Source organism: Colletotrichum jinshuiense, chromosome 2 (genome assembly GCF_051148585.1).
Source record: "Colletotrichum jinshuiense chromosome 2, complete sequence".
Lineage (NCBI taxonomy): Eukaryota > Fungi > Ascomycota > Sordariomycetes > Glomerellales > Glomerellaceae > Colletotrichum > Colletotrichum jinshuiense.
Window position 1 is genome coordinate 1,934,674 of NC_139309.1, and position 19,924 is coordinate 1,954,597.

General features: G+C 49.3%; 5 protein-coding genes across 5 annotated transcripts; 2 read left to right on the plus strand and 3 right to left on the minus strand.

Moving 5' to 3' along the window:
• Positions 1-1,235: 1,235 nt before the first annotated feature.
• EsH8_II_000536 (uncharacterized protein) lies at positions 1,236-2,896 on the minus strand (the record flags this gene model as incomplete). Its single annotated transcript, XM_083263834.1, has 5 exons — positions 1,236-1,784; positions 1,838-1,914; positions 1,970-2,408; positions 2,476-2,543; positions 2,611-2,896. 5 exons carry the CDS (start codon positions 2,894-2,896, stop codon positions 1,236-1,238), a joined length of 1,419 nt encoding a protein of 472 aa, XP_083121156.1.
• Positions 2,897-4,652: 1,756 nt separating this feature from the next.
• Positions 4,653-5,455, plus strand: EsH8_II_000537 (alpha/beta hydrolase; the record flags this gene model as incomplete). The annotated part of the gene is made up of 2 exons (XM_083263835.1): positions 4,653-5,060; positions 5,120-5,455. The coding sequence occupies 2 exons, from the start codon at positions 4,653-4,655 to the stop codon at positions 5,453-5,455; spliced, it is 744 nt and encodes a 247-aa protein (XP_083121157.1).
• A 1,376-nt stretch (positions 5,456-6,831) lies between these two features.
• Positions 6,832-9,966, minus strand: EsH8_II_000538 (uncharacterized protein; the record flags this gene model as incomplete). The annotated part of the gene is made up of 4 exons (XM_083263836.1): positions 6,832-8,802; positions 8,855-9,383; positions 9,436-9,576; positions 9,638-9,966. The coding sequence occupies 4 exons, from the start codon at positions 9,964-9,966 to the stop codon at positions 6,832-6,834; spliced, it is 2,970 nt and encodes a 989-aa protein (XP_083121158.1).
• Positions 9,967-13,446: 3,480 nt separating this feature from the next.
• Positions 13,447-14,046, plus strand: EsH8_II_000539 (uncharacterized protein; the record flags this gene model as incomplete). Its single annotated transcript, XM_083263837.1, has 1 exon — positions 13,447-14,046. The coding sequence occupies one exon, from the start codon at positions 13,447-13,449 to the stop codon at positions 14,044-14,046; it is 600 nt and encodes a 199-aa protein (XP_083121159.1).
• A 132-nt stretch (positions 14,047-14,178) lies between these two features.
• Positions 14,179-15,933, minus strand: EsH8_II_000540 (uncharacterized protein; the record flags this gene model as incomplete). Its single annotated transcript, XM_083263838.1, has 2 exons — positions 14,179-14,203; positions 14,423-15,933. 2 exons carry the CDS (start codon positions 15,931-15,933, stop codon positions 14,179-14,181), a joined length of 1,536 nt encoding a protein of 511 aa, XP_083121160.1.
• Between the last annotated feature and the right edge of the window lie 3,991 nt (positions 15,934-19,924).

A 19,924-nucleotide genomic window follows, 5' to 3' on the forward strand; every position in this document is an offset into this window, starting at 1 on the left:
GTTTCAGGAATATACCGGAATTGCCCATGAACAACTCATTAAGTTAAATGCTAGGTGGTTCCGGTTAAAACTGTCTGTTGAAGACGATAAAACATACCTCAATGCCTTCAAATTTCTCTTGATTGACTGGGTTGTAAGGTGTCAGCCGACCAACAGCCACCAAGCATTACAACAGTGCCAGCCAGAGAGCTGGGGTTGCATTCATTAGTTAACAAATACTTTTTGATCAAATCACTTGCGTCCGTCTAATTCGGAGGGAACAAAAGTACATTTTTGAAAATGAACGAGCGAAACACTCAGCATCTGGAGCTTCCCACCTCCATGCTCAAAGGAATCGCTCGTGGTGTTCTAAACTCCTTATAGTGGAAGAAGATATAGGCACAGCGATGTTCAGCCAATCATCATATGTGACCAAGCGAAGTACTATTCCGGATGCCGGCTAAAACTGCCAAGATGTGGCCGAAATGCCGAACGGGATTTGCGAAAGCTGCCACACCAAGTGCATGGGTAGAAATTCTGCCACATGGGGGTTTATGTAACGTTGTTATACCCTAATGGTACATTGATGCCGCGGACTAGTGCATGGCTACCGATATCTTTCCCCTTTTCTCCCTCGGCATCCTGACCACCCCAGAAGTCGTTCTGCATCCAGCCAACTATGCATCTGCATTCCCGTCGCCCCAATTCCTTCGCGACTTTTTCGCCTTCGTTACAGAACCCGTGAAACGTCTATTCGGGTCGACCCAGTTGCCCTTAGGGGGGGGGGGGGGGGGGGGGGGGGGGGGGGGCGGCCCGCAAATATGCATGCATGCGTTGAGACTTTCCCTATTGAGGTTGCTAGAGCAACTTTGCCCGATGGAACGTTGGATCTCGAGAGGAACATTCTGCAGTCATGATGGCCTCGTAGAAAAGATGTGGGATCCGTCTCATATAGAACACCTAGTTGTGACAAACGACTAGCTCCAAGGACAAACACCATATATGTCTTAAAGCAACACGATTTTTCATGGCGCATCAGTAAACGGAAACAACACAACATGCGTATTTTCGCAGCATGCAAACACAGTTGTCTAGCGTGAATATCTCTATGAACGCAGTGCGGGAAACTACCGTGTATTGAAACAAAATATTTCTCTTTATGTTTGATTTGTTTCATAGATTAGTGTAATTACTGTTCGCTAATAATACAACGCTATATACAAAGGATTCATTAGGCAACGCCCCAGGCGCCCATCTCATCGAATTCCTGACTTTCTCTTATGGCTCGGCTCGGACAACATTGATTCCGGCTCGACTGGCTCCGTCGTCACCTCAACCTCGCGGTGCTGCCAAATCTTGTTATTTGAATGGGGATACCCATTGGCGTTTTGCTTCGTCAGCTTCTTTCCGTGGTAGTGGTCCCTCGCTGTCAAGCTCTCGTCCTCCGGGAAGTTGGCCCTGCCCGGACTTCTGACAGTTACGCTCACGGTACTCTGCGGCACAAGCTCGATGTCGTTTGAGCTCCGCGAGCTGCGGTCGTCGTCGCCTTGCATCATGGTGTTGAGGCCGATGCCATACTTGGCCTCCTCGCGGTACGCCGCTTTGTCGTTCGCATTAGAAAGCTTCGACCAGTCTTTAGAGCCACTTTTGGCGTGAGATGCGGTTCCTGACCGTCCGCCACCGATGGTCATAGTCGCCGACCTTCCTGCAGACTTCTTGTTCGACGATGAAAAGCCATACTTGTCCATACCACTCCGCTGGGCCGAGTCGAGGAGTCCCTTCCACAGAATACGAACAATGGGGCCCTGTAGATTCATGTCAGTGCTAGTAGTGGATAATTCTTAGTGTTCCGACTCACCAGAGTTGGCAAACAAGCCGACACGATGCCACTGCTAATCTCAATGATATTCCACGCCAGGCCTTGCGCCAGTGTATCTTGAGAGCACGTCAGTCAGTACAAGCGCTTACAAAGTCCAGCATAAAAACCTACAAGGACTATCGTCTTTCGTGAAGTACAAAAAGATCCGGAACCGGTATATACTGCAGAAAACGACATAGCTCCCGAGCAAAAACGTGAACAAGACCAGGATTCGCTGAGCCCGGTTCATTTGCAGTCGCAAAACGTGAGGAATTGGCAGATAGAGAATTCCAATGTCGACAATGATGCTCGGAATGGCAATACACAGCTGCGTCAAGAACAGGTTGATGCATGTGCCCGGTTTCCAGGGCTCCCACAAGGTGTTCAGGGGAAGACATTGGATGGACGCAGCGATGACGCATGCAAACGTCCATAGGGACGTCAAGCCACCACAAATCCAGGCCCCTTTTCGGACTTCGGGCATCGGAAAGATGCGCAGATAGAGGAACAGCAGCGCAATCTTGTACATGTTGACGCCATTGACGTATAGAATCTCGGCACCGATCATTGTCTAAGCACCGTTCGTTAGTTTCAAATGTAAGATAGCCACCGATGGCTAGGATGATTGCGATGCGCACCCTATCGAGAAACTGTAGCTGTTCCAGTTCGAGCCGGCCAGAGTGTAGTCCTATGCCACGATCCACCACTGGAGTATTCAATGTCAGAATGGTCTGTATTATGGATATACCGGGCATAATTCTTGCATCACTTACAAAGCAGATTCATGGCCATGTTTCCAATCAACAACACCAACGCAGACAGCATCAAATAATCGTCGATGAGATATCTTGCACCCTGTAAATGACGCGCCAAAAACCGCAGGCCGACCACAAAGGCGGCAAATACGGTGAAGGCGATCGTGATGGCTCGTACATAGGACCGCAGGTCCTCGGATAGGTTCTGGTCCTCGGCGAAATCGGCCAGCTTCTTCAGGTATTCCCTCTGGGCTTGATCGATACTGAGATCATCGTACGGGTACGTTGCCATGGTGGATGCCATGACTGGTGGCTAAGTGGCCACGCGGGCTCTTCTCGTACAACGATGTTGGGAACGGGTCGTCGATGCTTCGCGGGGGTTACGGAGCAAGCATTCACAAGGGACTCCGCGTCTGGCACACCACGTGGGGATGGAGAATCATTTTATTCTGGATGGCCTTGGGGCATGCTAGACACAACACTCGATGGCACGTTTTCTGCAAAACTCTTAGAGTAACACGTGCAACGGCCATTATCCGTCACTGACGCGGGCTTCGGGTCCTTTGGTCCGTTCGTTCTAGGTGATCCACTGTTGAATCCCCAAGGTGGCAATCTTTTCTCCTTTGGCTTGTCATGTTTGACAAGTTTATCAACCCCATAGTAACTACCACCTTGGCTAGGGGTCATGCAGAAAACGCGTGGAAACAATACCCCAAAGGATAAAGAATAAGGGGGAGCGTGGGAGCGAAAACCGGCCAAGTCCCGAAGAGTTGCTGGTTTTGTCAATCTTTGTCCATTTTGGAATAGCACCCTCAAGGTTCACCAGACATCTGTGGATTTTGTCCAGGGAAATGTCGTAAGAAGGTTAGGAGCTCCGAGAATGTATGTTTTGATCTTAGTTTCGTCCACCCAAGCCCACGCAGGGACTGCCCAATGTTCTCGAAAGGGGAAGAGTTATCCAGTGCACGGCTCTCTATCCGGCGGCGTTGTGAAAGCCGTTGGGGCTAGTTGTGCGCTAGTCTGGACCTCCTCCCGAAGACCCGCCTCTAGTTGCTAGGGCCCGCCTGTCATACTCCTTGACTCCTTGAAGAATCAGGGGTACCCAGGGATGTGCAGGGATAATATCGTCAGATCATCACCAAAATACGGCATTGGTGGCCTCTGCGCTGCTTGCCGGAAGAGAGCAGTCGAAAACGCGGATGGGGGCCACTTCGAGTCAACAACCCTGCAATCTGATGCTCAGTGGATCGTGAATCTTTCCTGTGCGTCATTAACGTCGTACGACGAGGGGGATGTAAAGATGCAAAGAAATCTTTTCTTCAGCAAATGGGCCAAAGTCGAAAGAGACAACTCTAAGCGTCGTCGACTGCCGAGCTAACATGGGAAAGTCGGTTGGTGGTTGCAAGAGGATTCGGAGACTAAAGCAAGCTACTTAGCGAGATGCTTAAGCGCGAACAATTTCAGACGGAATGCCGAAGCAAACATTGTGACTTGCCTCAGAGGGTTCGTCTATACCACTACACGTAAGATACCTGGCCACTACTGGCGTCGTACTTTGACTCCGCCCGATCGTGTCGGACATCCACTTGGGCCATAACCCAGTCCATCGTGACACCCTCGCCCCCTTTTCACAACTGGAGTATGTAATAACCCACCACCAATGTTGGGCCGTTTGTGGGGATCATCTGCGGACCGCGGAACGCTCACTAGCGGATGCGAACCTCGTGGCAATATCCGGCGGTCAGTCCGGTGCACATCCCGCAGCGATGCGTGGTTTGAGTCGGCTGTCATTTCGGGGATATTGCTTGCTGAGGACGCCTATTCATGCGTTGATAACTAAAGTAGCCAGAGTAGTAAGTACTTTAGGAAAGCCTCCTGCCTCTTTGCCCATCACTTGCCCCTCTGGTTGTTAATAGGCAGGCTATCCATCCCTTCATTTCAGAATCCCTCGTAAAACCCGCTTCCCACCCTTCTCTACCTATCTTCCCATCTCGTCAATCTTTGACAAGACCCAAGATCGTACCTCCCGTGGTTCTCCAATCATCACGTCATATTCTAAAATGAAGCCTTCCGTCCTCATCGTCCCCGGCGCTTGGCAGCTGCCCTCCGCCTTCCAGTCCTTCACTAACGAGCTGGCCGGTGCTGACTTCAACGCCTCCGTTGTGGCTCTCCCCACTGTTGGTGGCACTACCACCCCGCTGGCCTCTCTCTCCGACGACGTGGCCGCTGTCCGCACCGAGCTTGATAAGCTTGTCAGCGACGGAAAGGAGGTTGTCATCTACTCTCACTCCTACGGCGGTGTTGTCGCCAGCAACGCTGTTGAGGGCTACGACGTCGCCACCCGCTCTGCTGCGGGTAGCACCGGTGGTGTCGTGAGCATCGTCTACTCCAGTGCTTTCATGCTTCCCAAGGGCTCCAGCCTGCTGGATCTTCTTGGCGGCCAGCCTCTTCCGTGGATGGTTCTTGAGGTATGTAACCTTCATTTACCATCGGTCCCAAAGCCTAGCATTACTAACTCGCATTACAGGGCGACCGTGTCGTCGGTAACCTTACCATGGTTCCCGAGGTCGCATTCAACGACCTGCCCGCTTCCGAGCAGGAGAAGTGGGCGGCCGAGCTGACGTGGACCTCCCTGAACGCCTTCATCACAGCATCCAGCTACGAGCCGTGGAACAACGGTATCGACTGCGCTTACCTCTACGCCAGTATTGACAACGCCCTCCCCCTCAGCTACCAGCAGGGCATGTCTGCTGTTCTTCCCGAGGGCTCCAAGACGGCGAGTGAGCCCAGCGGTCACTGCGCCCATCTTAGCCGGCCGGCGAATGTGACGTCAATCCTCAGCGAGTGGTACCCGGGCAACTAAGTGCCGCACGTGGGCAGCTGGATACGACGGATTATAATGTAGAAAATAGATATACGATAAAGTAATATAATATTCACACAATGGAACACTGCCAGTGGGTCAGTGGAGTTGTTTACTTGTGATGTGACAATGGCGGCAGGCAAGACGTTGCACGTCTGTGCTCGGCGACGAAGTGATGTTTAAGCAACTCACCAACCTTGTTAGCAATGTTCAATCAAGGGAATGCTGGTTTTGTCTACACCAGAAGAGGGCTCTGTATTCCACTGGCCAGCTGTTGATGAATCATCGTGGAACGGATTTGGTCTTCAAATTATGGATATTCATGAACTCCAGCTTGGCGGCACAGCCTCCCCCCACATTACACATCCGCCTGTCAGGGGAAAACGTCGGAAACATCCAGGTGTGATTCAGGTGGGCATTCTTCACTCTACCTAGATCCATGCCGGATCCAACCCACGAGTAGATTTTCTATCGCTTACCAACAAAGATCCCTGCAATGATAGCGTAGCATCGTACATATTACATCTAGATCCTTTCGGCCAAAAGATTGAGAATTTATCCGATATGCCGATTCGATCCGTACTGATCGCAACAACTCTTACTTTAATTCTATGGGTTGATTTTGGTTCTCGCAGTTCAGGCGCACTGAGGTTTCGTTAACTATAGCTAAGCGGCCGACCTTGACGATGATAAAATACTATAATGCAAGAAGCCTCCAGAAAGTCTTAGGAACCTCATTCAATGTCTCGAATACTGGAAGGACGAGCCCCAACAATCACCCAACAGCATGCACGCAGTCGCGATTTTATCCTTCGTCAGTTTTCTAGGTATACCTTAGGTAACAGTCAAAAGAGGGTGTTGCCATGTCACCAAGAAGCTGCCGAAATCAGCCATTCCAAGTTTGTCAGAATGATTTTCCAGCGTGGCGCAGATTCAAACGCGCTTCTCGGCAAAGAGTTCCAGCCCATTAATAAAGATAGTCGATCCTGGATAATCTATCCAAGCTTTGCACAACACTGAAAGCAAGTCACTCCTTCCACCTCTCGCTCCCTTGCAAGTCCCTTGCGGCCATATTTTCAATTATCCCCCTACAATACCATGCCGGTGAGAATGATCACTAATTAGATGATGAATCATAGGACAGTAAATGACACAACAAGGGTGCAGCCGTTGAATGGAGCTTATGCGACGAAGACGTACCTGGGCTTCAGGATACAGTTGTACTGATGGTTCAATGGGCAGAAACAGTAGTCTATTCGGCCAAGACACGGGGAAAAAACGATAATCCGTTACGGCTATAATAATAAAGGTGTCAAGCTTAATAAATCAATCAAAGCCAATAGAAAAACCCAATACGCAAGCTGAAGTCACATCGTTCAGACTTCATTGCTAGACGAATCGTCGACAACTTCGCCGTCAGGGGATAGCGATCGCTTGCGCTTTCGTGGAAGTCCGAAACCCCTGTTTTCCGAGCAGACAATATTGAATTGCCGCGATTGAACCTCTAATTCCCCTATATGCTCAAATGGCAGGTCGAGGTCAGCATAGAAGTCTAATTTCTTCGCCCAATCCCAGTTGCCATCATAGCCACCTCTCCCGCCAAATGGCCCGGGAAGTACTGTCTCCCTCAAGACCGGATAGTTGGCCCTCACAGTATACAACCTTTCCCTAAGTTCTTCCCCGTCGAGTGCCTTGATCTGGAACGGCTGCTTGCCTTCCAAACAGTTCCTGTACCACTCGTACCGGTTTGGGTGTTGGAAGACGTCCTCGCAATCTTCGCAGATAACATCTTCTCCTAGCTTTGCACAAAACTGACAACAAGAAACTCCTTCCGCCTCTCGCTCCCTTGCAATTGCTCTCCAGAAGGATATTTCTCGGGTGAATAGCTTGTGCAAGATAAACATGCGCTCCTGGCTGTTTATATATATGTATCGATTGTCAGTCCACGGAGAAAGGTTTCTTTTGTGTAGTTGAGACCCAGATTCGGTAGGATTCCTTGAAGAGCCTTGAGTGATAGGGTAGTCGCATTTGAGCCACTCAAGTAGGCGAAGAAATCCGAATCCATCGCTGCAAACACCGTATGCTCCCTGGATGTTCCATAAATGCCTGTCTGGACCTGAACCCTGAGTTAAATTCGCGATCCTTGAGCTTCCATGATTTCGGGTAGTGTGATAGACATCGCGGGTTTCAAAACACCTCCGTACTATGGGGCCTAGAACTTCTGGACTAGGCAGGTCTGGGCCACCCTGGGTCAAATAAGCGCAGCAGTCATTCCCTCGCCTCTCTGGATCTTTAGGAGCACAGGTTGCTGTTACCAATACACAGCCATCGATAGACGTCTGGAGACGCCCCTCGTCGACGGGAAACGGCTCGACTTCTGATTGGATTAAATGCTGTTGATCGAATCTCTTCGACACCCTTAAGAATGCCTCTTGAGGCTCCAGAGCGCCCTTCTTGAAAGATGTGTAAACGAAATGGACTATGCCACGGAATGACCCGTCGGCTACTTCACAGCCAAGGGAGTGGAATATATCCAATTGCTCAACCAATCTGACAGCCCTTCGGGAAATGGCCGTGAGAAGAACATGTTGTGGTGACCCGACTCGAAGTCGCCTCACTGCTGTTAAAACCGAGTCTGTATCGTAGCTGTCGAACATCCTGGGTCCCGTTTTGATCGCTTTACTTTTTAGCCCAGAGGCTGCACCGACCGCCGCCCAGGCATTTTTATCGATGGCAATAACGAACAATTCACGCACCTGATGCCATTGTGGGGTCAAATATGCTGTGCTTGATATGACTGTGTAGAACTCCGTCTGAAGGTAAGGAGACGGCCCTGCCACCCGCGTCGTACCCGTCCACTCCTCCTCCATGCTGACCAAGGTTTGATGTGTTAGTAAAATTGCTTGAGACATATGGGCCAAAACAAGCCGGCAAAAATGGCTGACTCGTTTCTGATCGGTTGATCGTAGAAGGGTTTGCACATTGTCTCCGGTAACGAAGACGCAGCAGTACCTTGATTCAACGAAGGTTGCATGTCGAATAACTCCAGCAGGGGAGTCTAGGTCGATGTAAGGAGCTTGAGCCGAGTTAAAACTCCCGAATTCATCTTCATCACTCGGTTCAACGGATCGACCCATAAAGTCTGGTTGACGGGTCGAAAAGATGTCGGAATCAGTGTATACAACACTAGCAGCGTCGTTATCACCGGAAGCAAGGACTCTAAGTTCTCGGATTATATCCTCTCGGTAAATATCACGCGCCCAGTCGAATATGTAATCAACCAGCAACAACAACTGCAAGGCTTTATCTTGAAAAAGAATGCAACCTTGCCATAGGTCGACAATACGCTGAGTTGTGTCAATTTCCGAGATAAAGAAAACTTTGCTATGTCTTACTTACATAGTCAACGTTCCCGATAGTATTGGGTTTCGCCAGGCCTGCTTCCACGTAGGCAGCACTGAGACGCCAGTCTTCGCCTCTATTCGAAAAGAACCAGACCAGAGGGCCTGATTGCCATTTTGACAGGCTGCCAGCTGCTGCACGGAGCCTATTTTGTGTTTCAAGTAAGGTTCTGATCGAGAATGCCGTCTGCATTTGGATGCTATGCCAATCATCGCTAGTTGATCCCGATTTTGCTTCAAGGACGAGGAAAGGAAACAACTGACGGTCGCCGGTCTGACTCGTAGGCTGATCTAATGGCGAAAACCCTAATATTTCTTGAACTTGGTCCGGCCCGGTAGTAGTTGTGCCATCATTCTGCCGCTTGGCTGTGTCGTACATAAGGTTCTCAATGTTTCTGGTCTGCCGCAGTCCATACACTCTGTCGGGTCGTTCTGTCTTTTTCAGCTTTTTGGTAATCTCTGGGTCGTGATTCACTTGCTCGTCAACTCGAAAATTGAAAATTCGATTGAGCCCAGCTGCTTCAAGGCTAAGGACAAGTAAGGTCACTATATAGTGATGTGGAAGAGTGGCTCACTTACTGGTCCTGTGAACGTCGTTCTCGGGGACAACGGCATGGCTGTCGAGATTGTTGTCGATCTCGCAATCCGACCGCCGCGCCTGTTTCGCCGTCCCGGGTTACTTCAACATCAGAGCGCCACAATCGACCCCTGCACTCGCGGCTACACGACATTAGTAATGGACACTTCAAGCAAATACTATGTTATCACAGCCATGGCTTACCAGCAGACTTCGGAGGACAGTCTACCCAATATGACGGGCTCGCATGCATGTCTCCAGCTGCTTTCGTTTCGATGACGGCATCGCTCTGCTATCTGGACTAAGTCATTCGCAAGAGATCTTCTTTCAGCCTTCCAAGGCTCGTGCTCAGTATGTGTGGAGGAAACATCTTGGACATCAAACTTTTTGTCTCCAAGCTCTTTGGCCTTTGCTAGCACGTCTCTGTGGCACTGTGGCCATTCTTGTCGGCTAAGCTCGCCGGCAAAATCGATACGATACTCCTTCGCCAGTATCTCCCGTCGGCCTAGTTCTTCTGATGAGAAAGTTGGCATTTTGAGCTATAAAGGCTTGGTTAGTTGGTATGAAGAATATGCGACAAAAGCTGAGGGTCGCTCGGCGCCGCTCGTATTTAACCGTAAGTTTGAGAGGCAGCCAAGGGGACCCCTGTATTGTTGTCTGTTGGTTTCAGACCAGGAATCAGCTCCACTCACTGGTTGGTGCCTGGGGCTGAGGTGTGTTGTTTTTAGCTACACATGGCGCAGCAGACGGGGCCTAGAAGGGTGAGGTTTATCTCCCGATAGCAGGGTAGAGACATAAGCGCTGAGTTTGAGCTGCTCCAGGACTTCCACCAGGCGCAAACCGGCATCAACAATGACATCGTCAGTGCTTGGCGTGATGTTATTCGCGGTTTGCTTCAGGAGACACATACTGCGCGAAATTGGGTGCAAGGCTGAGGCTTCAAGGCTAGAAATGAATATATAGACGAAAATGGCGAGAGTGCGACACATCTTTTAGCAAGATTGATTACACGTGTTGAGGTACGCGTTTGAGGAGGAGCTGCTTCAAGAACAAGCTCTCTTCAGGTCGTTTATTGTCAATGTAGAACCATCGGCCAATTTTCGTCTATAGAGTCTTTAATTCAGTGACAGGTAGAGAAAACCCGACTGATGGGAGCTAACCTGCTTGTAATAAAACAAGATAGTAACACTCTGTTTCTACTGGCAAAAGCCCGCTTCGATTTCGCTATGCTTCTCAATATCATGACGCGGCTTGAATACAAGGCTTCAAACACTTTGCGGCAGGGTTAGCTGTGTTACTTCTAAGCTATGAAGCCATATCGACGTGAAATGACGGTCATTTTTCCTCCCCTGAAATCCTTTTTATTTCCTTTGAATATCTTAGACTTCTTACTAAAGCGGCGCCAAACCTATCGTATAACGCTATTCTAATCGTTATCTCTGCTCAATCTCTAACCGTTTAACATAAATAAACCCTAAAAACCGTACCGCTACTGTAAAAGCTAACTGGTATCAGTGTTCCAGCACTGTCTTTACAGTTAGTGTAAGTCGCGGAGCGCAGCCCGTGTGGTCCTTGATGAGCAGCGTTGACAACAGCGCAGGTATCAAGAAGAACATACAGTGAAGAACCAACAAGCTGTAGGATTTTCCTCGCACAAATACCGATACTAGTCCTAAAATTTCTTTCTACTGGTGCTTGTCGGCTACTAGGAGATAATTCAACCCTCTACGCTTGCCACAATAGAACGCGGCGATGTACCAGGATGGTTTAGGACAACAGGGTTCGGCGGCTTTGTCTTACTATATTTGATTTGTCAAACAACGGTATAACTGAGGCTGTCGATATTTAGGAAAGTTGATGTTCTGTTATGGGGTTTCAGCTGCAGTGCCATACGAGTGGCTTAATTCCAGTTAATCCGGTCGTTTATTAGTTCCACATCCCTCAATTGAACAGAAGCCATTATCAATTTCCTATAATGTGTTCAAATTGTGCTAGATGCATGGTTGGAGGTGGCATTGATCTTCTGTGCCATTCACTGGGATGACATCTTAAATCTTAACGTTATTTATAGCAATCTTCGGATAGGTTTAACATTCATAGTAATAAGACATAATACACGATTATCTCATCCAATTGCGCATTAAATATGCTCAAAGGTAAGGCTTCTGAGGAAGACGGAGAGAACGAAACCATCAACTTCCGAGTAGACACATAATTTATCATGATTTTATTGATATTGAAGCTAATGTACTGGGCTGGAGACCATCATATCTGAAACATTACAATTATACCGGCCTCCATCTTCTTGAAGATACGGTTTCTAGGGTTTAGTCCTGCTCCTAATACGAAACAGTAACAACGTCAGTTCGTATGATTGTTCCTTCTGTTAGGTGAGCTGAGTCGCTGTTTGTCGACCTAGACGTTGATGCAGGAACTGATGCCTGATTGTTTGTGGTTAGTATGTTCTCCTGGCTATCGCCCTAGACAATAGTAAAACCAAGGTCATCTTTGGGCTTTGACTTTGGCTTGCGTTGACCCAGCTTAATCCCACCGCCTCCTCTAGACTTGCTTTGTGATCCATAGAACTCGTATTAGTTGGGTGTAGGCTTTGAGTCTTTGGCTGAACTAAAGGGGTTGTGTCGTAGGATCAACTCGAGAAGAGGTTACATGACAGGGATTGAGGTTGCAATAATGATGGAGCCCAGCAGTTACAAGGAGTATCAACTAACACCATGTTCCAAGCCACCAGAGAAAGATTTTGTAGAACCTTCCTGGATTCATCAGAAGAGTGAGCAGGGACACCGCAGCCAATTTTGGAAGGCCAAACGACATGATGCCTGGGCAGAAAGCAGCAGTTGTCCAAAGAATTGCACCCTCTTGCTGTTCTGTTGTAAGTAGGATCATGTGCTTGTCATTGCCAGAAGCTACGGCGAGGGTCGAGAGGGCTGTCGAGACGTAGCCGCAAATCTGGATGCATGCCAAGTATCAGATCACAGTGAAAGAAGTGCGAATTAACTCTGGGAATAGTGGGAATTAACATACCCGACTCAAAATGAGGAACTAATCATCGCTATGGAACTTGCCCATCATCTTTCCTCTCACGTAAACTCGAGCAAAGACGAATATTGTGCTAATAGTGGTGATGACCCAGCAGATAATCAAGATACTTGGCCTTTTGTCCTGTGCTCTCCAGGCATCGGAGCCAACCGATGGACTAGACATTTTCAAATTTTGGAGAATATCTTCGGAAAATTGCAGGTTCTCGAGGAACAAAAATGCGGACGCGTGTAGGATATCGAAGGCTAATGTATACGTGCGTCTGAAGTGCCTCACATCAAGTCAATTCAATTCATCCAACAAGATCAAAGATACGACGCGAAATATGGGGTGAGTCACAAAGGCACAATGCCGGGTTACGGGGTTATGTGATACCCTTCAATACCTCCCGTCTCCGTATTATTCATTAACATTATTACCTGCCGAGGAATCTTGTTCAAGGCTGGGGAAAATGGATTGCAAATATGCCAAAGTAAGCTGGTTCAGCCCTCAGCATCCTCCCAGATCTTCAGCATACGTGATGCCATAACATCTCTCCAGAATGTGTCATAGGTACGAAGCTGATGCCTGCGGGACTCCCCATGATAGGGGATGGATACATTGCAATGTAAGCAAATGAATCTTGCCATGCATCTTTGTATATGCTTCCTTCATACCACGATTGTTGTCATCGCCGGATTTTCCCTTGATAATGTGTGGCATCACTGACTGACAGCTGGATAATGCTAGGACTTCCGGCACCGGTGCTGGCCCTTTGGGATTCCACAAATACTCCCGTCAGCGGGGCTTTAAGAACCCAACTGACGCCAATGATACATCCATGATGTATTTTTATAATACTGACATGGACATGTTTGCATGGCAACAGTCGCTCGGCTGTGAGTATCTCCAGGTGAATTTTGACAACAACAAATTGCTAATGAATCCAGATGGTACACATTTCAATCAATCACCACATGTCCGGCTACCGTCAAGGTCGCGTCCCGTGGATGGCACCTAGTTTCTTCCCTGTGGAGGAGAGGCTGATTGCCGGTGCGGATCAAAACCCTGAGGCCCCATTCCTGGTGAATATCGGCGGTAGTATTGGTCATGATATTATGGAGTTCCACCGCCACCACCCCAATGTGCCTCGTAAGCTTATCCTGCAGGATCTTCCGGTTGTCATTGGACAGATCAACGAACTTGACGCGGCGATTACTCCGATGGAGCACGACTTCCTCACCGAGCAGCCGGTTAAGGAAGCTCGTATCTATTACATGCATTCTTGCTTGCACGACTGGCCTGATGATGTTTGCGCAACTATCTTGGCACAGATTAAGGCAGCTATGAAGCCCGGCTACAGCAAGCTACTCATCAATGAGAATGTCGTCCCTTCCACAGGCGCATACTGGGAGACTTCCGCGCTTGACATGGTCATGTTGACGCTGTTTTGTTCCAAGGAGCGGACGGAAAGAGATTGGTATCATTTGCTTGAAAAGATTGCTGAGTTGAAGATTGTTAAGATCTGGAGTGGCGGTAAGGGCGTTGAGAGTTTGATAGAAGTCGAGCTCCCATGAAGTACAAGTATCAGCTGAGCATTAAATCGAAAAAACATTACGAGTTCTCGATTTGTCTGCATAGTCAATACACTCACTCTTCAGGAGTTCATCACACATGTGGTAAACCAGCACCTTATTGTATACGACTGATCACCATATCCTCCAAAGACCCAATCTATCAAAACCAGCTTCTTGCCTCGGCTTCTGTTAGCAGAAACCCCTAATGTTGGATAGTTGACCGTAACAACTGGTGGATGGTTCCAAAACCGAATCTTCCGGGGTACTGGTCTACGGGAATGGATCATACTCTCCAAACCCCTTACACACACCATCCACCTCGATCCCATCGATCCGCTGCACCACTTTCCCGCCTGATCCGAAACGAAGTACATACCCTCCACTTGCCTCACTAACAACCTGTGGCTCCCATCCGAATCTATTCTGCGGCCCCTGATACGGATCCTCCGCAAACGCCATGATATAATCCTGCATCGCCCTGCTAACCTCAACCTGGAATTCCGTCGTCGGCGCTATATGATCCAACAGCCCGTACGTCCCAAATACCAAAGGCGTCTCGCTGTTATGATATGCGCCCAGCCAACTGTACACATTCAAATTGGGAAATTCGGCTGCATATTGAAACCGGAAAACGGGGGCTTCGGACGTGCTCAGCTGGTTTCGAGCGACAGTGGCGTTGAAGGCTGCGCACGCCCATGCAATGTCCAGATCCGTGACTAGCGGCTGCCATGGGCCTTTGGTCAGGTTCTCTTTTGGCCACGGGACCAGCGAGGAGAATTCGTTGGCTGTCAAGGAGATGAGGGACGGGCGGCGCGCGATTTTGCCCGCTGCGGCGCGCGCGTCGTAGTCACGGAAGATGATGTGATCATCGGGGACCAAGTTGAATGATAGAGCGGGTGTTTCGCCCCGGTCGCCGTACTTTCCGACGAAGTTCGTGATCTGTGCAAACGATACTCGGCGCATGCAGTCGAGTTCTGCCGTGCCGTTGTAGTCCTTGCAGTTGGCGCCGCAGGGAGACTCGCAGCCTACGTGCTGTGCTACAAAGCTAAAGTTGGAGTGCGTTGGATCCTCCGCAATGCCGGAAGATACGACTCCCGACTCCATATAGTAGGATTGGGCAATCGGATCGTCGTGGTAAGCATAGGTGTGGATGTCCGCGCTGATGGAGCCCGCAGACCGGCCCCAGTGCATGATGCGAGTTGGGTCACCGCCAAAGGCTGCGACGTTGTCACGAACCCATTCGAGAGCGGCTCGCTGGTCGAGGATGCCGAGGTTTTGCTCCCCTTCGGCCAGCCCGCGCGCATTGGGAAAGCCGAAGATGTTGACACGGTAGTTGATGGTGACGATGATTGCTGATTGCGACCGCTCGACCCACGATGTTGGAATTTGCCAGGGAAGATCAATGCCACCCATCACGAAGCCGCCGCCTGTCATAAAAAAGAGAACTGGGAACCCCCGTTCAGGCGGCGAACTCGTAGGCGTCCAGATCGCCAGGTAAAGGCAGTCTTCTGACGTCGCTTCGCCTACCAGACCCGACAAATCGCTCTGGCCGCCATTGTAGATCAGATTGCCCTGAGTCAGAGGCGTGTTCCACATAGATTCGATTGCCGTCACGAACTGGGGGCACGAAGGCGGGAACTTCGTTGCATATTGATGTTTGTTCGAGGGTGGAAGCTTCTCAGGAGGTAGCCAGCGACGCGACCCGACAGGAGGTTCTGCGAAAGGAATGGAGCGCCATTGCCGAGTATTGGGGGATCCTGAATCGATCAGTCCTGTAAAGACGCCGGTCGAGGTTCGCACAGTGAGACTGTCGGAGTATGAAACATTGCTGGCTGCTGAGCGTACGCCAGTCACCGATGCAAGGAGCGAGAAGATGGCGAGTTTCATGTTGATGTTGGGCAGCTAGTTAACTGGATTCAAAGCACCTGGAGCAGAGCTCTTGAGGTATTAATACATCATCTCCTTATCAGCCCATGGCTTTGGCCGCCCGCCCCGATCCGGTCATCCTGACCTTTTTCTAGAAGGTGGCATTGCAAAACCATGTGGTCAGCAATCCTTTGAAGGGAGAGACGGTAAACTATGCTACCCAAGTGAAATCCCTGTACCAAACTGCTCGCCCAGGTTTTGCTGCTTTTCGCCCTTCGAGTGATGCCAAGGTGAGTGGCGAGTGAGCAGCGGGCAAGTGGGTGGAGTGAAGCTTGTAGGGTTTGGTTCTGCGTCAAGTCTACGAAAATCAGGAAACAGGAACTAAGATTGAATAAGCGCCGAAATTTCCATGAAAGAGCCCTCATCATCCCCTTCATTCAATTTTCCTCGTTTTTCTTCCGATCAAGTACCTCTTCCAATAGCAGTTCATCTGAGCTTTCTTATTCACGTGATTACCGAATTATCGACTTCTACACGAAAATATGAAATCTGAACAGGAATTATATGGCTAACTCTTGAAGAGCTGACCGCTAGATACTGCCCCTTCTGTTCTTGGGAACTGTTCTTGGAATGCCTTTGATTCCTAGGAAATACTGGGGTAGTGCATACTGTTCCCAAAAATCAAGCCGCACCAACCAATAGTTCCTAGGGAAAAACCAGGGTAGGTGCAGACTATTCCCAGGAATAGCTAACTGGGCCACTACTGCGGTTTAGGTGTGGCCGAATCATCCGCCGCTTTAAGTCGCGCGATTTGGGGTGAGCAGGGTGAGCCAGGTATTTCTACACAGTGCCAGAGCTCTGTTAGCGGTATTCGAAATCAGAGTGAGATAGCCGTACGTACCATGTTATTAGTGTAAACTTAGCATATATCGTCGATAAGTCAGCCTATCATGCGTAACTGGCGTAACACTTATGTCGAGCATACGGCTCCTGTGCTGTTTGCGTACGGAACTTATCTACTATCAAACGATCACGTGACCTACACTATAGTTCTTCTGTTCTGTTGGAGTCTTTCTTTGCTCCCGTGATCCTGCATACAAATGCCCTGTAGCCGCCAGGTGCGCTTCGGAGCGCCGCTGGTCCTGTTATTCTTATCAGGTCGTAACGACAACGAGTGGGTGAAGGATGCTGTAGTTCAGTGAGTTAGCTAGACGAGATCTTTGAAAGTCAGGATGATATCTTTGCAAATTGCAAGGGCATGTCAATCAGGTACAAAAAGTTTTCCCAACTTAGATTTAAATGTCTGGTGGCACTTGGTACCCTCTTCCAACGTTTTCCTTCAGTGTGTTCACACCTATTTGGGACAGGAAAAAAATTAAGCGAAATACGCCCCCTTTTCCAGAAATACTGCGTGATAAGTTCCTATTGGACACAGAACTGCGAGCCCCGATAAATGTCTAACGATTTCTCTTGGCTGCGTAGCGACTGCGCCTCATGCCAACAGAATTCATTTCGCAGCCTTATGAGACCAGCATCGTCAGTGAACTTTGTCTTCCCAATTCCAACCATATTGGAGTGAAAAGTCGAGTCGCTTTAGACGTTTGCCGGATCCGCCACTTACTGCATCAACAACATTATCGTCACTAGCCGTAACTGCTTGCGCAGAATATGCATGCCGGCAGGCTATGAAATCAAGATGTCCTCCGGCCAATCTGGATTAGACACCCACCAGAAGAGAGCGTTGAGCCCCGATGACAATGGAACCGACAACACAACCGAAGGGGTAAAGCACCAGAGAACACTGCACGGAAGGTATCGATGCTTGCAGAGTCGAGGGAAAGGACAAACAATCAGACTCCAGCATTCAGCCTACACTGTGGGATGGATTTGCGCGCTTCACATCGAGATGGCTGCAAGCCTTGCTATGCTCGATCAAATTCACGAAGACTTACCGACAGCCAACGATTCGAACTCGTATATATTGGGAAGCATTGGCGAGCACAATGTAGTCATGGCGTGCCTGCCCGCTGGCCAATACGGTACTAACAATGCGGCAACCGTGGCCGGCAATATGATGAGGAGTTTTCCTAAGCTTGAACTCAGGTTCATGGTTGGAATCGGAGGCGGCGCCCCTGATGATGTCGATATACGGCTGGGCGACATCGTAGTTGGCAAACATGTCATTCAACACGACATGGTGAAGGTCTTTCCTGACCAAGTCCAACGGACCGCAATACCGAGGCTGCCGCCCCCAGTTCTGCTCAACGCCGTTTCAAAGCTGCGCGCACTTCACGAGACAACAGCCAGCCAAGTTCCTTCTTTTCTCGAGCGCATGCACGAGCGCCATCCCAACATGGCTGACTATGGCTACCCCGCTTCATGTGACGACCGCTTGTTCAAGGCCACGTATCATCATGTTATTGCTCCAAATTGCACTCGATGCAGTTTGTCCGAGCTACAACATCGACCTCACCGCCCATCCCCTGAGCCGAAAATCCACTACGGTGGCGTTGCTTCCGGCAACCAACTGATGAAAAGTGGAATCACTCGAAACACACTTGCCCAGAGCCTCGATGTCATCTGCTTCGAAATGGAGGCAGCTGGTCTAATCGATAGCTTTCCATGTTTAGTTATTCGCGGAATCTGTGATTACGCAGACTCGCACAAGGACGCACGGTGGCAGAAATACGCGGCAGCGACTGCAGCGGCCTATGCGAAAGAACTCCTGGATGTCATCACTCCGAGAGCTGCCACTAGCCCATCGCCTCCCTGTTCTCTGAAATGCCCTGTAGAGAATGGTACGGGTGTATCTCATCTTACATACTGAGGCCTGGCTAACATGCACGCAGTTCAAGAGAAGCTGCAAGCTCGTCGAAAAGACTTGTTGGAGTCACTTCGCTTTGATCAACTCGATGCTCGCCATGCTACCATAAAAAGAGCGCATTCCCAGACTTGTGAATGGCTTCTCCAAGAACCTATATATAAAGATTGGCTCGATCCTGCCAAAGCTGCCCAGCGCTACGGATTTCTTTGGATCAGTGGAAAACCTGGTGCCGGAAAATCGACGCTCATGAAGTTTTTATTCAATCGTGCAAGGAGAGCATCTAAGGCAGGCACTGCAACCCTTTCGTTCTTCTTTAACGCACGAGGAAACAGCTTAGAGAAATCGACATTGGGATTATACCGATCTATCTTACTTCAGCTACTTGAGACCTTCTGCGATGTGCAAGCTGTTCTGGACGATTTGGTTCTCATCCCGCTCAATCAGACAGAATGTCCTCCGGTCGAGACGCTACAAGAGCTTTTCTGTAACGCCGTCATGTTACTAGGCGAACGCCGCTTAACTTGTTTTGTCGATGCTCTAGATGAGTGCGATGAAGAACAAGTTCAAGAGATGGTAGCATTCTTCGAAGAGCTAGGTATGATAAATGGTGTTCAGTTAAAGACTTGTTTTTCCAGCCGTCACTATCCTCATATCGATATCCGGAACGGTCTGAGATTGGTTATTGAGGACCAGCCTGGACATTCCCGAGATTTAGAGAGGTTCGTTCAAAGTCAACTAGGAATAGTCAAAGATCCCCTCGCCAAAAAAATCCGGGCCAGCATACTGGATAAGGCTGGCGGTGTCTTCATGTGGGTTGTGGTGGTGGTTGACCTTTTGAACAAGGAAATCCGCCGGGGCCGGATGTTCGCGATCGAAAAGACGCTACGAGAAATCCCCAACGAACTAAGTGACCTATTCAAGGAGATCTTAAAACGGGACAACGAGAATATGGATGATTTGCTGCTCTGTATTCAGTGGATACTATTTGCTGAACGACCTCTTAGCCGACAAGAATTCTATTTCGCCATGTCATCTGGTCTCCCGGGATATAACGAGGTTCCGGTTTCTAATGACTCTGATCTAGTCACAAACGAGGCCATTGACCTGTTTGTCACTAGCTCTTCCAAAGGCCTAGCCGAGATCACCAAGTCCAAGTCCAAAACAGTTCAATTCATCCACGAATCTGTA